Source organism: Cavia porcellus, unplaced genomic scaffold, assembly GCF_034190915.1.
Source record: "Cavia porcellus strain 051 isolate PalLab524CR breed Dunkin Hartley unplaced genomic scaffold, mCavPor4.1 scaffold_6, whole genome shotgun sequence".
NCBI lineage: Eukaryota > Metazoa > Chordata > Mammalia > Rodentia > Caviidae > Cavia > Cavia porcellus.
In genome coordinates, this window is record NW_026947489.1 from 88,813,133 (window position 1) to 88,838,736 (window position 25,604).

General features: G+C 42.1%; 2 protein-coding genes across 10 annotated transcripts in view; one reads left to right on the forward strand and one right to left on the reverse strand.

Moving 5' to 3' along the window:
* The window catches only part of Utp18 (UTP18 small subunit processome component), a 29,973-nt gene extending 16,672 nt beyond the window's left edge, over nucleotides 1-13,301 (reverse strand). The window contains exons 1-5 of the mRNA XM_013149500.3: nucleotides 12,696-13,301; nucleotides 11,072-11,184; nucleotides 9,130-9,228; nucleotides 4,100-4,167; nucleotides 1,330-1,418 (exon numbers count right to left, since the gene is read on the reverse strand). Of these exons, the coding sequence (XP_013004954.2) occupies nucleotides 1,330-1,418; nucleotides 4,100-4,167; nucleotides 9,130-9,228; nucleotides 11,072-11,184; nucleotides 12,696-13,301 (975 nt within the window). The remainder of the gene's footprint in view (nucleotides 1-1,329; nucleotides 1,419-4,099; nucleotides 4,168-9,129; nucleotides 9,229-11,071; nucleotides 11,185-12,695) is intronic.
* A 20-nt stretch (nucleotides 13,302-13,321) lies between these two features.
* Mbtd1 (mbt domain containing 1) overlaps nucleotides 13,322-25,604 on the forward strand; it is a 57,422-nt gene continuing 45,139 nt past the window's right edge. For 4 of the 9 annotated variants that reach the window (XM_023563839.2, XM_023563843.2, XM_023563844.2 and 1 more), the window contains exons 1-3: nucleotides 13,541-13,794; nucleotides 14,417-14,482; nucleotides 18,388-18,486. The gene's annotated coding sequence lies outside the window, so the exon portion shown is untranslated. Of the gene's footprint in view, nucleotides 13,510-13,540; nucleotides 13,795-14,416; nucleotides 14,483-18,387; nucleotides 18,487-25,604 lie in introns of those variants that run through there. The other 5 variants (XM_023563840.2, XM_013149501.3, XM_003466830.5 and 2 more) reach the window with 5 other exon arrangements.

Consider the following 25,604-nt stretch of genomic DNA (forward strand, 5'->3'; position numbering starts at 1 on the left):
GAGTGATAAGTACATAAGAGGATGGCTCTGGCACCAGCTAGAACCACACTCACCATCTCGCAAATAAAAGGACTAAAATAAACCACAAGGTCCTTTCCACCTCTGCAAGTCTAAATTTACTGAGAATTCTTACAACACCGGAACAGTCATTTCCCTAAGATCCATCCAGCTTGCATAGGAGACTTCCACTCCTGGGGAAGCCCTGCTCCTCCTCTGGCACCTCCTCAGTGACAGGCACGCCCAAGAGGCGCTGTGCAGCAGACCCACAACGCTGCGGACAGGACAGGCTGCCTCCACTCTCCTCCAGTACAGCCTGGCCAGTTCAAAGGGACAGTAATATCGTATATCACTTTGAATATTTTCAGTTATTTCTTTTGTCTTTACAGGTTTTCTGCCTACATTAAAATCCAATTTGAAACAAAGCAAGCAATTTAAGTATGTTTTATTTGAAACTACTGATGTTAAATTTTTGTGTGATCCACAATTTCAAAGCTGGTGAATTTAACCTATGGGGCACTGAAAGAAACATACCCAGGAGAGGGAAGGAAGGAGGCACACGATCACTCTGTCTCCTAATAATTTATCACAGTAGCTCTCCTGCCCCATCAAAATACATACGTTATTTTATAGCAGAGAAAATAACTGTCAACTTGACAGCCTCGTAACTGAAGCAACGTGCTAGGCAGGCACCTGGTTACCACAATGACCCAGCTTGACACAGTGCAGGGTTGGGAAGCAGGTGATACGGAGCACTTTAGATCAAGTCTTTTCTAAGGTACTTTTTCAGCAGGAAAACAGTAATGAGCTGCTCACCAGCAGTGCTTGAATCACAGACAGGCAGAAGGAAGAGCAAGGGCAGAGGTTCACAGGCAAGAAAGAACCCAGCATGTTCGAGAAACAGAAAGCCTGCATAGCTTGGGGAAGAGAAGTCAGAGGTGAAGCCGAGAACATAGACAGAAGCCAGATCCTCAAAGACACTGTAGACTGCAGAACAAATTCAGAAGATTTTGAAAAGTAATAAAAAGTGACCCGACCTGCTATTTTGTTTCTAGAATCTCTCTGGGCCCTAACCACAGAGCACAACAGGCCAGGTGAGAGATGACAGGAGCATGGGCAAGGATGCTACCAACAAAACTGAGGAGAAAGCAAATACTATTCCTAGAATTAATAAGGGACATACTTCTTATTTTTCCAAAAGGAAAGAGAAATGTAAGGTGAAATAATAGCAAACATATTTAATCCCACACACATCAAGCATCTATACATCGTACTGTGAAGCAGACTAGATTTCAGAAGTAACTGGACCGATCCCAGCTGCACGAGTCTCACCTTCAGTATTCCTCTTGGAAGAGAGACCGATGTGGACAAGAAATTTCCAGTCCTTTGCAACAAGTCATCTTCATCCTCTTCACTTTCATCTAAGTCAAACAAACCCACAGGCTGATCTTCAGAATCAAGGAGAGACCCCTTTATATACCACAAACTTCCAAATTTTCAAGGTCAAATCCCCTCCCAGCCTCCCAACTTTCAGTAAAAGCAAAACAAAACAAATTTAAAGGAAAGATGACACAGCAATTACATAAAGCTGAAGATCAAAGCTTGACTCTGAAAAAAAATAGTAACATACATGCTGACTAAAGATAGGTGAAATTAAATTCAAACAAAGCCAGCCAATTTCATTTAAAAAGAGGTCAATTCATAATCACAGCAAAATTATAATAGTATAGACAGAGATCTAGGTTAATATACATGAAAAAGAATTAGAACTTCAACTGACTGAAAGATCAGTTTCAGCAAACTGCACATCAAGATTTCAAAGAGCTAAAAAGGCTGCTTCTCCCCTAGACATGACAGATGATCCCAGCAGCAGCAGCTGAGAGCAGAGCAGGTTTTGTACAAAGGAAGACTGTGGGATTTCCTCGTGGGACTGTGAGGGAGGACCAGCACTGCAAGGCCAGCTGGGTTTCCAGGCTTTGGACCGGGACTGCAAAACATTACAGGTACGACTAAGGGTAAAATAAATTATACGAAAACCTTCCAAGAACGAAACTTTGAATCTCCATAATTCCTCAGTAAGATGCTCTGTCTGGCATTTCTAGGGCTTTTGCTCAGCATCCTACCCAGGAACAAACACACAAGCCATCACCCTAGATAGAATTAATCTGCTTTACTTTTCATATTCAATACTCAGCACGTCATGAAGGAAAACCAGACTAATACTGACAAAATGAAATAACTAAAAATAAAAAGGAGGGACTGGGGATTTAGCTCAGTGACACAAGCACCTGCCTGGCAAGTGCGAGGTTATGAATTCTACCCCTGGTACCAAAAAAAAGAACAAATCCTATGGAAATAGAATTATATCAGACAAAAACTTTAAAAGCACTGTTCACTATGCATAAGAATAATGAAACGTAAGATTCAGAATTGAGCCAAAGAACCAGAAAAGAACAACCAAATGTGTATTTTAAAAAGAGAAAAACACAGTAATTAAAATGTAACCCCCAAAGGATAATTTTAACAATATATCAAAATTAGGTGGAGAGAGAATCAGGGGTCTAGAAAATGGATCAGGGAAAAAAAATGCCTAAAGTATAGAAGAAAAAAAAGGAAAAAAAAAAACAAAATAGATTAAAAATATTTTGAAAAACAGGTAAATTAGTATCCTAGAAAGAAAGGAAGACTAAAAGAATAACAAGTACTGACAGGATAAAGGAAAATTTCCAAAATATCACAGGGACGTCAAGTTTCAAAAGCACTGTGAACCCTCAGGACAGAAAGCAGGCAGAATGACAGGGGTAGCAGAGGGGTCATTTAAAACGACGTTAACAGCAAGCTAACCCACACTGCTGGTGTCTGGAGGATGCTAGTTTTATGGTTCCAAGTTTACCACAGAATTACTTTCCTCTGAAAGAAACTAGGTGAAGTATTTACGGACAAAAACTCATTGAAGACAGCGGTGAAGCTGGGGTCTCGTCCTCGTTCTGCCTGTCAGTATACTCTGGGCAAGTCACTGCATCCCTCTGAAGATCTCTCATTTGTAAAGGTAAGATACAGGTGGACATGGAGGCACACATCTGTAATCCCAGCACTCAAGAGGCTGAGACAGGAAGATCACCACAAGTTCAAGGCCAGCCTGGAATACATACTGAGTTCAAGACCAGCATGAACCGCATAGTGAGACCCCCATCCCAAACTCCCCTACAAACAAAAATGAAGATTTCGACTAGCACATCCCAGACAGCAGCAGACTAGCTAACTGTTGAGTTAGCCATTTCCTTTTTCTTCTGGACACAAAGTCAAACTACACTTCCCAGCATCCTCCGCAGTTAATGTGGGCCCATGACAGAGTCCTGTCCAATAAAGATGGAGGCTAAAGTATCACATACCACTTCCAGGTTAAGGCCAATAAAAACTTCCTTTGGGTAAGGCCCCTTTCTTCCCCTACTGACAGCAATATCTTGGACAGCTTTGGAAGACTCAACCCAAGGATGGCAGACCCTTGCCAACTTGGGTCCCTGAAGTAAAGCATCACCTTCTCACCAGCCCAATTGACATGGATAAGAAAACAGCTTCTGTGTGACTAAACCCTGGAGCTAGGGGGTTTTCTGGGCCAACAGAAATTGTAATTACATGGATCTAAAATGCTGTGGTCCTATAAATACAGCATTCTAAAATAGGTAATTTACACCTCACACAGGAAAGCAGACTCACAACCTAAGGTCTGATACCTACTTGAGGCCTGAGGCACAAAGATGCAGAGTTTGAGGCCATGCTGGGCCTTAGAGCGAGATCCCATTTTTAAAAAAATTAAGAAGAGCAATAATATAATAATTCTGGACATGAAACAAGATTTCAGAAGCTTAATTTCTTACTTCCAGTGTCATGTTAGTGCTCAAAAAGTTTCAGAAACAAGCATTTCACCTGTCGGGTTAGGAATACTCAACTTGGTTATTTAAAAAGCTTCCCTCAGAGAAATAGTAAACTGAAAAACTTTTCAAAGACTTGAAACATTAAGTCTTAAAGAGCCTAAGAAAACACAACGAACAAGCGAGGGGACACATCCACTAACTTAAACATTCGAGGCACTAACACTCACCATCTGAGGATGTTTTCCGCTTACTAGTCTCTGCCCAGGCAGGTACTCCCCCCATGGCATGCTGGAATCTAAGCAAAAACATTAAAGAAAACGCTGTGGTAACCACTGTACTGTCACACAACTCCATACATTCAAACACCAGTTAGAGCACCCATCAGAGTATAACACAAATCTCTTCAAAAAAAGTTTTGACCGTTGAGAACAGATGTTACCCTGACCCATGTGGACTAATCCCACATAGCCTGTAGTAGAAATCTCTGTGCACTTCAGTCACCTCTACCAGTCTCAGATATAAGACATCTGGATACATATCTGTTAGTTTACATTTAGTACTGTGGCTGTGTTATTTGCACACATTAACATATCTTAGGTGTTGGGACTAAATAAAGAAGCCTCCATGGTTATGACCCAATGCGATAATACACATGATATGTAACAGACCACATCTGGGAAATAAACAAATAAATAAATAACTCGGTGGGTAAGAATATAAAGAACTGGGCCGGGAACATGGCTCAGCAGTGCAGCGCCTGCCTGGCAAGCACGAGATTCTGAGTTCAATTCCTGGTACCTACCAAAGCAAAACAAAAATATACAGAATTTCACCATGTATCATGTGAATAAAATGAGAGCATTTCACTTTGGAAAAACTAAATTATAAAACAAGTGAAATAGGTGGGTGTAGTGGTGTATACGTGTAATCTCAGCTACCTGGGAGGCTAAGGCAGGAGGACCAAGTTCCAAGCCAGATTCAGAAACTCAGAGGGATCCTGTCTCAAAACAAAGGGGGCCAGGGATGCAGCTGAGCAATAAAGAGTTTGCCCAGCATGCAGAAAGGCCTGGGTTCAAGCTGCAGTACCTGGCAGGAAGGTGGAGGTCTGACAGATGTGTTCTAAAGGACTGGTAGCTGGCAAGAGGGCAAGGAGCTACGTAAACTAGCCTACCAAATTAACCCCACCACCGGCCATACACAGCCAGAAAACTCGGCAGGATATAGGAAACATTTAATTTCAGAAATTAGACAGCAGGCAGCACAGGACTGTGATCCCTGAGAGAAGGGAAATGCACAGTGTACCCTACCTCCATCAGGACTTTCCTGACAGCATCTATAAAAAAGCCCTGACACTCAACCAAGAAAAAAGAAGGTACGCTGTGGAGGAGGGCGAGAACTAGCTCTGGAAACCTGCGCGGTCAGAGGACAATTCTGCTGGACAGTTAGCTACATGTTCCTGGGATGAGACTCCACGAGGTCTGGCAGAAACTCTGAAATGAGCTGTCGGACACATGACACTGAAGCCAGACACTGGTGCAATCAGCTGAGACCACAGAATGTCAAAACTTACAGAGCAGCTAATTCTGCCAGAAGTATTACATTACAGACCTGCTACACACAAGGCTTTAAGGGATTAAACTGATACTCAACTCAACTGACCGCCAAGACAAGAAAAACAGAAACATTCTCCAGAATTTGATCAAATTCTTAGACATGCATAAAAGCAGAAAAACATGAAAGTGTAACAGAGGAAAAACCAGTAAATGTGACAGATTAGCAGAAGAACAGTAAATGTGACAGATTAGCAGAAGAACTTTAAAATAACTAATAGATCTAAGTATTTAAAGGTAGTATGGACATAATAAACTGGGAAATGAACTAAAAAATGTTTCAAGCTGAAAAGATCTTCTAAAGCTGAAAAATACACCTGAAATAATAAAGTCACCAAATGTGCAGTGCACATACAAAGACTACATAGTGTATTTCACTTGTGTAACATTCTCTAAAAGGCAAATCCATGAGGACAGGAAGCAGATCAGTGATTGTCAGAGGCTAACAGGGGTAGAAACACAGGAAGGAGAGCTGACTACAAAACAGGTACACTGGCCAGGCGTAACACTGGCACACGCCTGTAATCCCAGCACTCAGGAGGCTGAAACCAGAGGACTGCTGCAAGTTCAAAGCCAGCCTGGACTACAAAGTAAGTTCAAGGCCAGCTTCAAACTGCATAGCGAAACCCTATCTCAAAAAGACAACAAGTAAACAAACAAATCAATGGTGTGTACCACAGTTTTAGAAGTACAGTAATGGCAACTGACTCCCCTATCTTAAGCACAGTGCTGCTGACTGTACGCAACATGAATGCAATGACACTTAAAAGGCGGATTTCATTGGGTAGTTTCCTTCAATAAACCTACTTTAGAAAAAACATAGGCTGTATGAGGTTCTGAATTCAATTCCCAACACCAAAAATAAAAAAAGGATGATAGTGACATGAATCTTTACAAATGTTGAAAAACATTTTAAAAACTATTTTAAGTTTGAATTGGAAGTATAAACATAAAAATTCTTTTAAAACGGGTATACATTTCCTAAGTCTATTCAAATTTTTGGGGGGAGGGTACCAGAGATCGAACTCACAACCTCATACTTACGAGGCAGGCATTTATGCCACAGAGCTAAATCCCCAGCCCAGTCTATTCAACTTTTAAAGAGCTCAAAATAATAAAATTTTTGTAACAATAACCCACCGAGTTCTAAGACATTTCCACTAAATGGAACTAGAGTTCTACGGAAAACAGGCAAATACAGGCAAAGAAAGGATAAAGGAAGCCTGGAACACCTTGAAGCCAGAAAGGCAGGAAACACAAACACAGGCGCCAGCTAGAAGACACAACCGCGCCAAGACTGCATTTTAACACACTGTATAAATAAAACCCCAAGAATCCAAGAAACTGTTGGTGAAATCCAAGTGGGGCTCCTCTGAAGAATACCTGCCATCAAATGTAGAACGAAAATAAAAATCATGATTTGCTGAAGTATACTGTGACTTGGAAAACAAAGCACGACATACAGGATAAACCATGGAAGCACAAACTATTGAACCAGCTTACAAACCCCTGCATCCCAAGACGCAAAGCATGGCCTTCCATTCCACAAGCACCATCACAGCAATCTGCCTGGCTTCAAAATTCCCGCAATCCCTGCGCAAAGCCCTAACTACTGACTTCCACCTGAATACACACCCCAAGTCTCATCCCAACCCCAAAATTCATGGCCCTCCTCCTCTAATGACTCCTCAAACACTAAGACTCTTAAAATGGTGCTTTCTCCCTCCTGGTTAGTAGATTTAATAAAACCACTTTAATGACCAATAGGCTTCTGTAGATCACCTATGTATGGGGATTTCAACAACAGATCCAGAAAAATAACAGCATTTTGCAACCCTAAAATTTTCTTAGGAAAAGGCTGTTCATACACTGTTAAAAAACTTTATACAGGGATATAGTTCAGTGGCGCAGCACCTGCCTAGCAAGCACAAGGTGGTGAGTTCAATTTAGGATAAAAAAAAAAAACACTTCATTCAGAGTATTTTAGTAACTGTAAAGGGTAGGTGAGACTTTCACACAGCTATCTGGTGGTTCACAATCTCAGTGATCTTTTTTTTTTTTTTTTTTTGGTCTTTTTTCCTTTTTATCGGTACCGAGGATTGAACTCACGACCGCCTCCTCACAAGGCAGGCACTTATGCCACTGAGCTAAATCCCCAGCCCCCAGTGATCTTATTTTACATCACTAACAGCAGGGAATCCTATACTGCACCTTCTAAGATTTCATGCAGTACTCACACATCACCTTAGATTCTCGACATAAATGTTCAACCTTTTCAGCTCGTAAGCAACAAAACAGATGGCTAGAAATGGTAGAGCACTTAGGAGCCTGAGGCAAGAAGATGCCCACAAGTTTGAGGTCAGCCAGAACTTCATGGCAAGACCTTGTCTCAAAAAAGAAAGGAAAAGAAAAAAGGATGACATAGGTGCACCAAAATGTAAAACTAATCAGACTGGAGATGGAGAAAACGAGAAGTGAATGGTTAATGCACTCAGGGGTAATGAAAATGTTTTGGAACCAGATAGAAAAGGTCATTGCACATCACTGTGAATGTATGTACTAAGTGCTACTAGACTGCAGCACTTTCAAACTATTGAATTTTCCAGGAGTGATGGTGCCTGCCTATAATTCCCAGCATTCAGGAGGCTTGACAGGAGGATCACTGGGATCACATCCAAGGCCACCATGAGCTACATATAGAGTTCAAGGGCAGCCTAAACTACAAGGTAAGATCCCAACTCAAAAAGACAGAAAAAAAATTTAAAATGTTAAATTTATGTAAACTCTACCTCAAAAAGTCAGAAAACTGCCGGAGATTTAGCTCAGCGGCATAAGCGCCTGCCTTGTGAGCACGCAGTCATGAGTTCGATCCAAAAGTCAGAAAACTTTAGCATAAGGGACATTCTTTAAGACTATAGGCCTAAACACTTCAAAACATCAGTGCATGGTGAAAAAAAAAGGGTAGAAGATGGGTCAACTGGATGAAAGAGATTTAAGAGGTATCACATCCAAACACCACAAGTGAATCTGATGAGAACTACTGAAAATAATACGGACTGGCCATTATCTATTATAGATATGAAAGGCAGCCTTTGTAATCTTAGGTGATGCACACTGAAAAATTCAGTGTCACATTTTTATTCTTACTTCAAATAGACTGGAAAGGGCTGGGGATTTAGCTTGTGGCCTAAGCACCTGCTTTGCAGGCACGTAGTCATGAGTTCCATCCCCAGCACCAAAAAAAAAACCCAAACCACATAGACTGGAAAACACACATAACTCAAATACAGAAACAAAGTACAGCAGGAAAAAACACTGAACCCAGGTGTGGCAGGCATGTGAATTTTTGAACATTTACATATTATAAGACTGCATAAAAAGAGATGACATTACACATAATATTATACAAGACCACATAACCTTATTTGGGTGATGGCTTTTCAAGGTTTTTTTCAAATTTTCTTTGCATTTGCTGCATCCCTGTCCCCCAACCATTGCCATGCAGCCACTATGTCCCACACCAATGCTCACGCTGTCTGAGATTAGAAATGAGACCAAGCAAAAAGCTGCTGCAGCCAAAGATGGAATAATCCCAAACCCGCTGCCAAAAGCACCTCCCAGCAGCTCGTGCGAACCAGTACACTTACTCTTCTTTAAGTCTCTTCTGAAGCTTCTCCTTTGAAAGTTTACTTTCGCTGGCATTTTTCATCATATCTTTCCGAAATCGGTTGTTCCTCATGTCAACCCTATAAAATACAAAATATGCAGTGAATGATTTTTAGAGTTGTGATAAATTGGTTCTGCCATCGGTAATTTGACAAGGCATTACTGCAACAATACAGGCCAGGATTGGTAAGATGGAACATCACAAGTGCAGAACTTTTTGTCCTTCCTGCAGTGCAGTGTAGCCTTTAGAGAGCTGACAGTCCAGAAAAACCCATCATGACTTATCTAGACATGGACACTATGCCATTCTTCAAAATAAAACTCATAGGGCTGAGGACTTAGCTCAGTAGCACAGTGTCTGCCTGGCAAGCATGTGGTTCTGAGTTCGATTTCCAATACTCACAAAAAAAAAAAAAAGAAAAACTCGTAACACAAATAAATATTTAAAAAAGCAAACCTTAAAATACTACAAAGGAAAAATAAAGGTAAACACAGTAGATCCTCGAGTTACAAAGACCTAACGTAGGAACAACCTGTGTTAAAATCAGAATTTTAGTTTCAACTCACAGTCAGTGTCATGAATTACAGGCCAAGTGCTGGTCACTTGTGCTTCCAGGTGATCTGAGATACAGATCCAACCCTTAAAGAGCTCTGGAAGGAGTGTTACAACATTCATTCCTGCATGGGATTAACTGAGAAATCCCAGGCCAATGCCTCTCTAAGGATACCGAGATCCGCCTGGACAGCAGAGAGATTGAAGGCTGCCTTCAGCTGACTATCTGAGTTACACCAGTCCTCTGGAATGAGGTGCGTTCATTCAAGTCAAGGCTCCACTCCAAGCTGGGGATTTAGCTCAGTAGCACAAGCATCTGCCTTGCAAGCTCATGAGTTTGATCCCCAGTACAGAAAAAAGGGTCCACTGCAAATTAGATCTACCATCTAAAACTTAAAACTATGCACAGAAGGCTGATCTGAAATTTTTAATATGTAAAAAAATTGACATACTAAAATAGTCTCTGATAAAGACAACAAAGGCAACATGAAATATTAAATACTAATGCTTTCTCAATTCAAATTATTTCCCACCATCGAGGTCACAATCTGAAATATATCCGTAAATGAATGAATACATCTAAGAATGGACTGCTGTAATCATCTTTCCAGGGACAGAGAAACTGGCAGATACAGTCTGGCAGTATTATCAACAGCCTCACAATTATTAATGCTCTATACTTCTAATTCTCTCAAATGATTAATGTGAAAACCAAAAAAAAAAAAAAAAAAAAAAACCTCAGTCAGAAAGATGTTTATTTCAGTGTTAATTTATTATAAAGAAAAATGAACCTAACAATTGCTACATAAGTTACGGCTGATTCATCTAGCAGGCTACAGCTATTTAAAACTGGCTATGAAGTGTTTTTTAAGTAGGAAGAAATGCTTGCAACATAACTTACATTAAGTCATCAAAACATTAAGTATGGTGTACATTCTTATACTGTGTGTGTCAGCTTTCTTTCTAAAAACTACTCGGTTTCAGATGCCGTACCAAAAGTTCCCCAGCCTTCTGCACATTTACTACCGTACTTTCTGCTCCCTTTACAAATGAAAACAGGTAGATGCCAAACTTGTCCACAGTGGAAAGTTGCCAATTAAGGAAGCAAGCTGATGTCTAACTTCAGACTCTGCTCAATGGGCTACAGAACCCACACTGAAAAGGAGACAGGGAAGGCAGTGTGACCACCACGCCTGACAGCTCGTCCCTCAGAGAAACACTTAGGAATGTCCTTCTCTTTTCCATGCTTTAACATGTTCCGATCGTCACATGATCAACATATTTGCAAAGAGAGTAATTTAAAAACCTGTGGAGTCATTTTTAAAATACACACAAGGATTCGATTCTGAAAGAAAAGTCAGGCAACTTACATTTCCTCATCTTCGTCTTCTTCATCCACCCAAACGGGCCTCTTCTGAGGGGGAAAATTACCTTTTGCTTCATTTTCCACTTCTGCATCATCCGAGTCTTCATGTACCTGAACCTACAGAAAACAAAGCACTTTCAAGCGCTGAGTCTTTCCTATCCCGTTGGCAGCCTCCCCTCCTCCTAGCTTGACCTCTTTAGACTGACTGCTTTCCTGTTCTTGCCCTCTGATGAAATAACGCGATGGAGTGCTACCACAGCAAAACGCTGAGGCAGAGCAGCAGATGAGAGGAGAGCAGAGCAGAACAGCACAGTGCCCGCTTAACAGACGAGGCAAGAGCAAACAGTCAAGAAAAGTCCAGGCCCCGAAAGAAAACAAGAACAAGAAATGCAGGAGAAATGCCAAGCTATAGGACCCAAGGCAGAGTGGAGTTCAAGAGACCAAGCACAATCACTTAATTCCTTCTCACGCCCCTCTTCTCTATTTTCAATTGTTCTTCCCCCTAATCTCTTAAAATTCTACAACATACTGTCAAATCTCACCCAGATCACAAAAATCCCCTTGAAACAATCTAGCTGGCGCATCCCTATCCAACAAGACAACAGCCCTATGATTTCTACTTGCATTACTACTGAGGAAAATCCAAAGTATTACTACTGAGGAAAATCCAAAGTTCAAGCCCAGTCTGGACAATTCAGTGAGCCCTGTTTCAAAATCCAGAAAATAAGAAAGAGGCCTGGGGAAGTAGCCGGATGCGAGACTCTGGGTTCTTTCCCCAGTGGAGCAGAGGGTTTGGCAATCACCAGATAACTGCTAAATCTGCAGTGATTTAACACTAAGCAGTAACTCTCAGGAAGTTTTTCTTGGCCACCCTATCTAAAATTCCTTTACACACATTTAATTTCTTTTCCCAAATGGCTTCTACTTTGTTTTTTCAGCCCTTGTCACCAGCACACTCAATTCTGATTATCTCCTTGACTCTGTCAGTAACCCTCAAGAGGGCAGTTTTGTCCCTTGCCATTTGTCTTTTCCAGGGTCTAAAACAATGCCTGGGGATTCCTATCCTACAAGAAAACCAGGTAAGACCGAAAAAATTACAATCACGCAGCATGCTGTTGCCAGAAGTGTGTGGCGTCCAAACACCTGCAAGTGTTACACAGACGCATACACGATCATTCTCAAAAGCTGGTTTGCATTGTGATCACGCGCGAGATTGTTTAAAACGCAGATTCTTAAGCATCAGCGAGATGGAACCTTGGAACAACAAAGAGGAATTGCACAGGTGACCCAAAGATCAGGCCGAGTTCGAGCAAGGCACAGCGGAGCCACGCGGCGACAGATGCTAGGCACTGGAGTTCGCGGAACAAAGTGAATCAAACGCCCGCCGGATCCGAGGCGCAGTGGCTCCCCTCGGGGCGGAGAAAGCGCGGTCTCCGCCCTCGCAGCAAGCTCGGGTCCCGCGCCGAGACGGGGTGCGCGCGCGGCCCCTCGGCGCCCGCGTTCCGTTCGGGGCTCCCGCCCACCTGGTCGCTCGCCGCCGCAGGTCGCCCAGGCTCCGCCCCCGCGGCCTCGCCGCCCACCGCGCGCCCCGCCCGAGCGCGCCCGGCCCGCGCGGAGGCCTCCCTCACCCGCGCGCCCCGCAGCCTCCGCAGCAGCGCGTCCTCATCGCCCCCGACGTCCCCAAAGACCAGCTCCTCCAGGCAGCGCTCTACGGCCGGTTTGTCCTCCTCCAGCGTCAAGCGGTTCTGTAGCTGGAGCCGTCTCTCCTCCGCCGTCGCCTCCGCGATTGGAATCGCAGTGGTCGCCGCGCTTGGCCGGGCCGGCGGTGTCCGCTGGGATGAAGGGGAAGCCTTTCGGGGCGGCCTGCCCGTCCGCGCTCTGGATCTCCAGTCCGGCTTCTTTTGGGTCTTCAGGCCCGGCCTCGCGCGAGCTCCCGGATCCGGTTTCGTTCGGCTCCTCCGTTCGGGCCGCATCGTTGGGTTTGAGAAGAAACGCAGCCGCTCACGTGGAGCCTCACTGCGCACGCGCTTGGGAGCCTCGTTCGCCACCGCCACTGAAGCCTCCAGGGGCCGGAAGGAGTCTGCGCAGCTTCTGGCCACGTGACCAAAACTCACGCCGTACGTCACTCCCACTACCCCCGCCGGCCCCTCCCCGTGTGGGAGTTCCTCAGGGAGGGCCAATCTTCCGGGTGTAGGGGGCAGCGGTGTGACTGGAGTGGAAAATTTTCCCAACATAACTTCGCAGCCGCAGTACACCGAAAGGGAGCGCAAGGAAGCCAGACTACAGACGGGGGTAACTGAAGGGAGACTTGTACTCTTCCTTGTGACTTTTTACCCACTCGGCTTCCCCCGAACTCCAATTACGTTTTCCTCCCTTCGTCTTGGTACGGTCCGTAGCGTACGGAGCCTGCAGAGGGTCCCACGCTGGAGGAGAGAGAGGAGGGTATGTAGGGAAGTGGGCCAATCGGGGCGCGGGTCACGGCGCAGGCGCGCTGAGGAGGGAGGGCTATGCTAATGTTGTTGATATCCTGGGGCCACCCGAGTTAAAGGGGGGAAATCCGGGGGCTGCAGCAGCTGCCACCGGTCCGAGCCAAACCGGGGCACCTCTCTAGTCGCCTCAGTCCCGGGGAGAGGTGCCTGCCCCCCGCCCGGGGAGGGGGCGCCGCGGGCTCGGGGAGCACGGACAACCCCTACCCATGAGGCCCTGATGGAAAACACAAAGGATCTGGTGAGACCCGAGCGCGGCAACCGCTTTGTGTGCCAGGCGGGGGTACGCCTGCAGCTCCCTGACCCCAGGAACCCCGCAGCTCCCTGACCCCGCTCTCGGGCCTGCTTCTCCATCTCACGCCCCCTCCGCCTCCGGAACCCCCTCCCCCTACCGGCCGTTAAACGATTCAGGGGTTCCCCTCCCCCCACCCCTCAGCCCTAACTCGTCAGGGTCTTTCGCTACCACCCGCTCGCCTTCCACTCTGTGAAGGGAGAAAGGAAAAAAAACAAAAACATGAAGCAGAAAGTTTTTCTCAGTGTCCCCCCACCCCCGCGCTGGCTGAGGAGAAAGGCTGTATGGAGACTTTTCCTTTTTTAGCCGCCTAGGGTGGGAAAGTGGAGTCACTTCCCTGGGGGTGGGGAGAGGGAGTGGGCAGAGTTGGGGTGCGTTGCGGGACGAGCTGCCCGTCACTTTGGGGGCCAGCGCCGCGAGGCATCTTGCACGTGGAGGTGGAAATATTGAAAGGGGGCGGGGTGGGCACGTGTGGGAGGGAGAGGTGGGAGTGGTGTCGGCAGCGGCTGGGGAAGGGCTTCCGCGACCGTCGCCTTCTCTCTGGTGAAATGAAAACTCCTTACCCTTTCAGAGTCGCAAGAGTCGTTAGAGGTCACCCACCCAAAGCCGCCGTCCCCTCCGCAGCCTCTGACAAGTGGTAGGTAGCCCCGGCCTCTCCTGCACACCCCTCCGAACACCGATCGCTCCCTGCAGCTCAGGAAAGCCCCTGCCGTTTTTGTTTCGTTGTTTTGTTTTATTTTGTTTTGTTTCAGTCGTTTTGTTGCTTGCTCTGCCCTTATTAGACCTGCGCGCGGTCTCATTCACGTCCTGGTTAAATTGCTCTCTTTTTTTCTTTTTTTTTTAACTTCTCAAAATTTTTCTCTCACATCCTCCTCACCCACCCACTGCTCATTGGCCTATATTTTGTGTGCCAGCATAGAACAGCAGGGAAGTGGAGGGCGGCGGGAGGATGTGAAAGATGGTGAAGGCTGGCCAAGAACTTCTGCTAGGTCCCTTTCAGATGTGCCAGCTGCCCTTTCTGAAGATGCTTGGGCCCGTCCTCACGGGAAGCTGGGGAATTGCAAACAGAGATTTGGGGGCTGTTTTCTATTAGCACACCTCTCCAAGGTTGGACATTTCAAGAGCATCCCTGTAGTTCTGTCGCAGAGCACGTTTGCTCGTTGCCTAACTCAGTGTCCCTAAAGGATGCTGAAAGTTGCCTCCCGAGGATTGTACTGAAGCTGTTAGAAGCCTCAGTTGTAGACGGGTCAACAGAACTACTCCCCATCGTTTCAACCTGTGTTCCTCTCACGGCACCCCCCTTCCTGAAAACTAGATTTTTTTTTTTTTTTGACACTGTCTTTTTTTTTTTTTTTTTTTTTTGACAGTTTAGAGTTGCAGTATTTTTATTGCTTCCTATATTATTATGTACCAGTATTTATTACTTGGCATTTCAGTTTCAAATATGCAGTGTTACTCTGTTTTCCTAATGTGCGCCTTCATGTAGTGAGCCGTACTGCCTGTGATAGTTTTCTTGCCATAAGGATCTTGGGGGTACTTATGTCCCTCTTCCTAATATGGTGAAGTGGGAGTACAGACATAATGTAGAAGTAATGCAGCTGGCCTGAAAGCCAGTGAATAAATTTTACCTTAAACTCTCAATCTCCTGTATAAAACGTTGGGCCACAGGCTTTTTTTCTCTCCTCTCCTGTAACTTGTGTGCTTAGGCTGTTATTTTTCTTTGTTTATCTGAACACCAAAGAGTATTTAGAAAGTAGCTGTCTTTTTCTGTACCACCACCCTGAATCACTAGTAGCTTCTATCTATGTAGATCCCTATACTGAAGGCTTGTGGATACCTTGCAAATTATAGCAAAATTTATCTTGAATAAGTATCCTTTTAGTTTCTCATATTAAGTTTTTTTATTAACATGTAACCTTCAAGTAATTTCTCTTAACTCCATAGTCAGTAGAATTTAACATGGAATTGAATGCTAGATTTTGAAAAAATTAGGTTATAAAATTGTGTCTTTACAGTTTTAATTATGTTTTAGTTCCAAATTGTTGTCTTGCTTGCTTTAAGCGTAAATTGTCATGACTTAAGTTGACTGACTTTGGGAAGATGCACATCATAAGCACACTAGACAGGATCAACTGGTTTTATTAAAGAAGACATCACTTTCTTTTTCATGGCTGGTAATAAGTTGACCTAATTACCTAATTCTTCCTAAATAATGCAGATGCCGCCTCTATCTCTTAATTATTTTGGAAATCAAAAATAAAAGTTTATTTTAAATTGTTTTAAAGCATAACACAGTAGTAAGAATAAGAGTTATTTAGTGAAAACAACATTGTCATAATTAGTAAAACTACTGAAAGCCGGCAGTGCTCTGTGATCTGAGTTGCCACATTCTAAAATTAGAGAAGTCACTGTTCTTTGGGTGGATCCTTATTTCTCACTTCTTCATCTTTACATGTTTGCTAGGTAAGATTTTTTGGTGGAGAGTAAGATAATGTCATAAGTCTCAAGGTTTCAAATCTGAGAGGGAAAATTAAAAGGACTTAACACAAGGGTATTTTTAACCGTCCAAGATAATGTTCGATTTTTATATAAAAACAAGATAATTTTAGATCTTACTGGTTTTTAATCCTTTTTTAAAGGATTTTTCCCCCTTGTAAATTTAGAATTTCTCTGGGTTTGCTGGTGTCCTCAAGAAAACATGAAAAAGCAGTAGCGCCATTTGAATAGAACCTGCCTGGGGGCAGGCTGAAGTGACACAGTGACAGTGAAACTGGCAGACGAGGTTGAGGCGGTGGTTCTGCCCTGGACGACACTGTAGCACCCCAAGACAGGATCCTGTCCCTTGGTGTAGTCATCACAGTTCAGCATTTGGGTTAGAATTTACCAGGGTTGTCCAGTGTAGCATCTGTAGTACAGGAATAATCTGTATTTGTGCTCTCCGCTATGGTCGCCCCTCTCCACACGTGGTTAACACAATACAGCATGTGGACGAAATTTTTGTATTGTGTTGTTTTAATCAGTGTCAATTTGAATAGCCACATGTCTACTAAATGGACATGCAGGCACCTAACAATGTTTTCCCCATCACTGGACCCAACTCTTGGGGGGCTCTTGTTAAAAATGCAGGCTCCTCTCCTGGAGTTTGTCATTCATTAGTAAAATTTGGAGATCTCTCCTTTACATGTGCTCCAGAAAATTTGTAACAGTTTGCTTAGGGAAACCCTACTTAAGGAAATTTCTAAGCTCTGTTCTAGTTCGCTGGTTAGTGTCTTAACCAGTTAATGTTTGGTACAGTAGAAGTGAGCATTGGACAAAGTTGCAAACTAGTTAGGTCACCTCCTGACCTGTAATCTTAACAAGTTTCTTTCAGCTTCATTTTCTTCACCTGAAATACAGGGACTCAGCTCTCTCCCTCCTGAGGTATCTGTCTATAAACCTGCACTCAGTAAGCCATTGAATAAATGATAATTAGAATGTTAAGATGTCTTTCCAGAATCCCTCCTTCTCCCTTTGCACTGTAGTATCTAATCCTTACTCCTAATAAAACTAGTCATAAGTAATACTCATTTTTTATTCAGTTATTAAAACCCACTTATTTGACCATAGTCTCCAGTCACGTTACAGGATGAGCCTATTAAGTGTAATACTTTCTGTGTTTCTACTGCTTAGCATTGTGATTTGTATATGTCAATAAATACTAGTTAAATCTTCTGTACTTTTAGACTTTAAAACTTTCATTTGCTAGTTGCAGGTTAATCTCTATGCCAGAGAAATGTCCATCCCCCTCCTGTAGATACACAGTGATGCCTCAGTTCATAAACTTAATTCTTCCCACAATTCTGGTTGCAAATGAATTATAGGCATATATGTACTATAAGTAATTGTGGAAAACATTCTACAACCAAAGTCGTGGAAAAAATTAAGTTCATGAACCATGCACCACCATATATTTTCAACTCAGTTTTGATCAATATTCCAGTTATTGTTTGATGGCAGTATTATTAAAGTACCCAGTTCTGATATAAACCCATGTGTGTATATGGCTTTTTGTTTGTTGGCAGTACTGGAGATACAACTATGGACCTTACTATAAAGCTAGAGTATTTGCCTAGTGTGTGAGAGCCCTGAGTTCAAACCCTAGCACTGGGGAAAAAGGGAATGCCAAAGCATGGCATCATTTTATATCAGTGTATTCAAAGATATAGTAAATCATCATGACACCAAATAGTGTATTCAATGTACATTTTGTATATTAACATTGTTAAGTGATCTTGTTTGATTTTTTTCAAACCATAATTATACAACAGACCTAACTTGGGTATGATTTCTGTAATTTGCTTTTGAAAATTGGCTGGGCTGAGGGTTTACCCAAGTAGTAGAGTACGAGCTACGCAAGAGGCCTGGATTCAATCTCCAGCACTAAAAAAAGGGAAAGGAATAAAAGATCATTATTATCAACTTTTTTAAAAAGCGAGCCAGTAATAGTGATTGTAAGGACTGTGTGTTTCATAATTTTGACATGGTCATCTTGTTTTTAATTAGCTCTTCAGGTTCGTACTTAAGGAGCCCTAACTTTCTTCTGAAGAACTGAAAGTCCATTCATGTGAACTATTTTATTTTATCATACATCCTTCCTGTGTGGTAAGTGGTGTTTTCTTTATTTAGAAGAAAGGGATACTGAGACCGAAGTAATTGTTACATCTAGAGTCATAACAGAGGTGGAAACAGAAATTGGTCCTAAAAATGTAGAAATTTGGATTTATCACTAGGCAGCTATACTTTTCATCTTGGTAGCAGAATAAAAAGCCAGCAAAAGCTAAGTAGGGCCGTACCCCCTTATTCCAGTCATCATAGAGACTGTTAATTCTTATTTCACACTTTTGGATCTAAGGCGTATAACATTTCAGATACACGGTTTCAGAAGACACATTGGTTCAAGGCATTCTTTCTTACCTAGGTACTAAATCACTTCTGTCCAGCCTGTCCATGCTATGTAGCCACTTGTTCCTTACCAGCACTCTGGGTTATCAGATTGGCTGGCAAGGCATCAAAGCGTTTGTGTTCACACCCCATTATATGGCAGCGTTAGACTACATCAGTCACCTCACTTCATCCCAACATAGAGAACTTATAGCATCATAGAACAGTGAGTACAGTAGGATAAGGTTCTGTGAGAGATAGCTTTTATTATGGTATATTGTTAAACTGCAGTCATTGTTAACCTCTTACTGTTTATCATAGGAAAATACAAAAATAGAAAAAAAGGTAATTTATGTGTATATCCTTAATTTCAGGCATACACTGGGGGATTTGGAACATTTCCCTTAACAAAAAAAAAAGCACTACTGTATGTGTTCACAGAAAAACATGGATAGAACTTTCATGGCAGCTTTATTCATGTTAGTTAAAACTGAATAGAATAAGAATTAAGTGGTACATTTGAAGTGGGATAGTCAGCAATAAAAAGCCATGAACCATTGATACACGAAGTGATAACGGGTGAATCTCAAATATAGTATGCAGAGTGAGAGAAATTATATACAAAAATGTTATTACATCTTTTCCAGTTACATGTGAACCTTAAAGACAATTTGAGCATACCTAACATGAAAGTCCAAGATCTAAAGTACTACAGCATTCAGAAATTCAGCACAAACCCGAGGCCACAAGGGGAAAATTCAGACACGCATGCAAATATTCCAAAGTCTGAAACACAGTTCCACACTTTTCCAATGAGGCACACTCACCTGTATCATAGAACTCAGCAGTTCAAGTTTTGAGACCAGGAAAGACACTGAGAGCTGCTGAGTGTGAAGCAGCTTTGTCTTCTGATAAACACTCCACAGAGTGTGCCTCAGTGTTACACATCTTAACTGGGATAAAAGGGAAATGCAAGCAGATTACAGAATTCCAGGAAATAATGACAATGAAAATATACGTTAAATTCTGTGGAACACATTTAAAGCAGTAAGCAGAGGAAAATTTGTAGCCCTAAACATTTGTTACAATAAAAATCTTAACTCAGAAATAAAAATAAAAGCCAAAAATAAACACAGAAAAGGAGATAGTAAAGGTAAAAGCAGAAGCTAACAGAAAAACTATCTAATTGATGAATCTGTCCTGGGTCTTTGGGAGAAAATTGACAAGATAAACTACTAGTTAATTTAACCTGTGAGAAAAAAGAAAAGGTATAAAGCCAAGGGGAATTCAGCCTGAAAGAATAGATATTCCCACGACACATGAATATAAAACAAGTAAAAACAGTTACAGAACAGTAATAATGATTTCTAAATCTGCCAGGGAGCCCAAAGAAATAAAAGTTACTGGAAAAGGGTACTTAATATCATTATGAAACCCTAAATATTATGCAGACTCTCATACCATGTTAAGGAAATACATCTTAATAAAATGAGAGTTATACTAAGAATACAAGGGTGAGTATTTGGAAATTTTATATAATTTATCTTATTAATAGGTCCAAAAAGAAAGATTTTAGATCAGAAAAAGTCTGATAAAATTAAAACTTAGAAAAAACAGGAGTGGATAAATACTTCTTTGATGACATTTTACTTTAATAAATACCCTAACCCTAAAACCATAATCTGTCCACACCACCCCAGTACTAAAAATCCAACCCACACACTAGACAAACACTCTGTCACTGAGCCACAGCTCCAACCAGAGTTAACATCCTTAATAGAAAGATCAGGCACAAAGTAGGATGCTCCTGAGCATATACAGATGGAAAATCAAAAACAGTTACAGACATAATGGAAAAAGATACAATTTGCTTTATTGATAACATGATTATCTGAAAAGCCTTGAAAAGTCAATAGCAAGATTATCTCAGAATAATTGAATGAGGACTGCTGGGCATGGTGGTGCACACCTGTAATCCTAGTACGTAGGGGGCTGAGGCAGGAGGATCACTGCACGTTTGAGAGGAAGCTGGGCTACAAAGTGAGCTCAAGGCCAGCCTGAACTACATAGAAAGACTGTCTCAAAAAGACAAAATAAAAATACTCAAGTGAGGCCAGAAGTGATGGCTCATGCCTGTCATCCCAACGCTGAGGCTGAGGCAGGAAGACCGCCATGAGTTCAAGGCCCCTTTGAGTTACATAGTGAAACCCTCTTTCCAAAAACAGTAACACTTTTTTAAAACAGTACTAATTGAGAAAGAACATAAAATAATTTGTACATAAAACACCAATAGATGCAACAAAAGAGTCACATTTACAACAGAAACAACAAAGTACCTTTAATTCTTAAGGATTCACTTTTTAACAAGAACATTTAAAAAACCAAGTGTAGCTGGGCATGGTGGCATCTGCTGATGACCTCAGCATTCTGAGAAGGTGAGGCAGGAGAAAGCATGTTTCACCCCAAGCATTTTAGGAATTAGTTGTCCTTGTCTCGAAACTTTAAAAAAGGATTGGAGATACAACTTGATGTGGAGGTTCTGAGTTCAATCCCTAGTACATGGTTAAAATTTTAAAAAAGGCCAGTTAGCTCAGGGGCCAAAGCACCTGCCTGGCAAGGGCGAGGTCCTAAGTTTGATCCCTGGAGAAGCAAAGGTAAATATTCCTAAAAGACAGATAGGACACGTGGAAAGACATCCATTGCTCTTGATTGGCATTTCAATGTCAGATTGTCATTTCTTTCTAAATTAATAAACAATGATATCCCAATCCCAGTTAAAAAAAAATTTTTTTTTTTTTTTTGGTGTAAAACTGAACAAATTATCTTTCCACAGGGGCCACACTAATCTCTGTATTGTTGCAGTTTTACCATATGGGCTGCAGATGACAAATTCCAGAAGTGTTCCTCTTTTTTTTTTAATCTAGAGAAATAATACTCCATAAAGGTATTTTGCTGGAAAAAAAAAGTCACTCAACTTACAAAAATTCCCAGAATTGTTACATTAGAAATATTGTATGTTTAAAATCTTAGCGAGGTAATCAGAGGTGGTGATGCGCACCTCTAATCCTAGCACTTGAGAGGGTGAAGCTGAAGGATCATCATGAGTTCGAAGCCAGTCTGCTACATAGTGAGTTCAGAAAGCAGCCTAAACTGGGTAACAAGACCCTGTCTCAAAAACAAACAAAAGAGGAGATTTAAATTTTAGAGTATGAGAGAAGAAATTAAGTGAATCTTTTGTATACCTATTACAGTGGTATTTAATTTATAGTTAATGGCATTAAAAATATCTTCATTACAATTAAAAGATTTCTTAATTTTTTTCCTAATTCATTATTTTAAAAATACTAATTATTGGGGGCTGGGGTTTTAGCTCACCGACATAAGCGCTTGCCTTGCAAGCAGGCAGTCGTGAGTTCTATCCCCAGTACCGATAAAAAGGAAAAAGAAAAAAAAAATACTAATTATTTGGGAAAATAAAAATATTAGATCTTTGAGGTGACTCAAATCTTAGCAGATATCAAAATACCCTAGAAAAACTAATTATAAAAAGAAATTTGACACATGACTGGCCAAACATAAAATACAGCCGTGTGCCTCACAGCAAGGTGAGGTTTTTGTTTAGTTTTCCTGTGGTTCTTTGCTTGCATAGAGCTGGGAATTGAACCCAGGGCCTCACACTTGGTATAGGCATCTACTACACCACTGAGCTCAGCCAGCCCTGCAACAGCATTTAATCGGGTGAACCACACACACAACAGTTATCCTAACAGATTCTAGTGGTACAGAGGAGCTCATGCCATCTGCTGACTTAGCTGTGGCCATCACGGTGTGGCAGCACAGTGTTCTATGTGTTTCTGGTGACCCTGGTGTAACAAACATGCTGTGCACACATGATTCTATGTAGCACCCAACCTCTGACAATAAATGACTGTGCCTGCATTGTGTATTCTTCTTTATCATTGTTTTAGTATCTTCCTTGGCAGCTTAATGTGAACAGTATGCCGTGTTGCCGCAGCAGCAGCAGCAGCAGCCTCACACACCTTGTTTCACTCTGTCTTGGATTGCGTTACATCCTTGTGTACTTGAGTTAAGTTTCATGTTTTTCTTATCATGGCCTTGCTATCCACTACCTGGAAATGAAAACTAAAGATTACAAAGGTGGAAGATCAGTGATGGTTTCTGCTCGACATTCAGGCATATCCCATTCTACTATAGCCAGAGCTTGAAGAATGAGAACAAAACTGATAAAGGATCTGTTTCATTGAAGGTTACAAGACTAAAATTCAAGAAGGGCCAGGAGTAGATGGGGAGAAACTTACGGTGATCTGGATTGAAGACCATACACAGAAGCGTAGCCCTTTCCACACCACATGGTCACAGCCAAAGCAAAGCTTGTGCCGTTGGAAGAAAAGACTTGATCTGACCACACTGTTACCTTTACAGCTTCCTCTAAGTGGTTTAAACAATTGAACTGTTATGCATTACATAATGGGAAACAGTGGTGGGTACAAATGTGCTGGCATGAAGGCACCTGAAGGACTTTTGGAAACTGCATGAGCTGATGGTGGAGAAAAATTCCCGGCCAGCCTGGAGAGCCCTGGGCTGTACAGTGCAGCCTTGATGTGCAGTTAGCTGAGCCATCTATAATAGTGCAAGTACACTGTGGTGCCCTGCCTGTGACAAAACCATCTGAACAAAGTGGTATCTGTCATTGAGATACTAATGTAGTATAAAGAGAAATGGACACAACTACGTATGAAAATGCAGCACAGTAGTAGTCCAAAATCAGAGGGAAAGATGGGCATTTTGATAAAGGATATTACAACAACTAGGTAGCAATTGGGGAGAAAATAATGTTAAGCCAGGTGTGGCACACACCTGTAATCCTAGCACTGAGGAGACTGAAGCAGGAGAATCGCCATGAGTTCAAGACCAGCCTGGGGTATGTGATGAGATCCTGTGTCAAAAAACACCCCAAAATCATAGTGTTAGATCCATAATTAATGTCATTAATAAGAAAAACTTCCACATGGTTGGAGAGAAAACTAAACTCCCAAGATAAAAAGTGAATATTTTTATACCATGATTTAGGGGAAAGTTTTATGACTCACAGTTGAGGTACAACAAAAGAAAATACTGGTGGTTTATGAACAGAGCTCAGAGTAGAGTATGTGTTGAATGTGTAAGGCCCTGGGTCAAAGCCTCAGCACCAGAACAATAAATTTTGCTACATAAAAGAATCTGTCTCCCAAAAACTTGGCAGAATCAAAAATTGTCACATGGTAAGGGGTGAATATAGGATTAATTCCTGCTACAAAGTTCTTTTTGGGTAAGGGGAATGGTATAAACTAAAAACCCTAAAAAAGGGTCAGAGGTAATAATCACACACAAAAAGATGTTTTTATAAAACCTAAATATGAAACTGCATTACACTGTGCACCCAGACCTTGGGTTTTTAATGCCAGCTCCTAGATCGAGTCCCTTGAAGAAATTAATTTCAGGGCTAAAGTATAAAATGAGCCTGAAGTACATTAATATGCCAGAATGTCAGATAGTACCCCACAATGGATGGGAACATGTTAAATGGAACCATTTCAAGGGAAATGTGGCCATATAAGGGACAATTTGAACCTCAGTTAAAAGGACAGTAATGATTTAACTCTTCGGGAGGTGGATATTACATAGATAACATCGCTAGGTGAGTGGAGTGATGGGAGGTTTCCCTGCTGACTAGGAAAGTGCTGGAGTTGGGAAAGCATTTGGTACTGCCCAGCAAAGTCACATGGCTTGGCAAGAGGCATTCACGTGCTAATAAGATACGGGTGTATTTCAGTGAGAACATTCACATGTTTTAATTACAATCCAAGATTGTCTAATAGTTATAAGGAAAAGTATGGTAAGTATACCGTGGGAAACTACTAGACTTTGACAGAACAATCAAAGCTAACATTACCAGTGAGGTGCAGGCAGATGCCTTCCTCTGGATAGAATGCTGAGGACCCAGCATCCCCTGGGCAGCTTCCATGGGAGTACGTAACTGAAAATCTTCCGAACTGCAGAAAACATAAAATACAGTATGTAATTGTGGGCTGGAAAGATGAAATGCTCTACAGGTGTTTTGGGGTTAGTTGGACGTGGCTGAATGGTAAATTAGAAAAGAGTATATTAATGTTAAATTCCCTGAAGGCGATAGCTACACTGTAGTTATGACAGTGTATATATTCTTAAGAAATTCATGCAACTTACACTCAGCTGGTTAAGAAAAACTATACTTGTAGAGAGAATAAAGTAACTGGTTGTATAGTGTCAGTAATTGATGAATCTGAACACACACTGTTTTGCTTTTCCAATATTCCTGACAGCATGACGTTATTTCCAAATACAAAATTTTAAAAAGCTATACTTGGCATAACCACTTTCCAAAATTTAGAGCACTGGAGCCCTGTCAGTGTTACTGGTACCCATGCAGCTGGTCTTTGGAAGTTGATCTGGTGATGTCTAGCAAAAGTGCATATGCATGTACCCTCCTATCCAGCAGACAGGCCACTGAGAATATACCCTGGAGAGATGGCTACTCACAAACGGAATAGTGCTAAGCACACGTTTACAAATTTATAATTGCACAGCCTTGGAAACTAGATGTCCTTGCACTTCATTCTAAAAGAACAGGAATGCAGTGTGTGCCATTTTGTGTAAGGAAAGCTAAGGGTGGTGACAGCTGAGCAAGATCCTATCTCAAAAGGGCTGGGAATGAACCTCAGTGCTCCCTGGGTTCAATCTGGAGTACAGAAGAAAATAGGAAAATAAATGCATTTCAGAAGGAACCAGGTAGCAGTAAA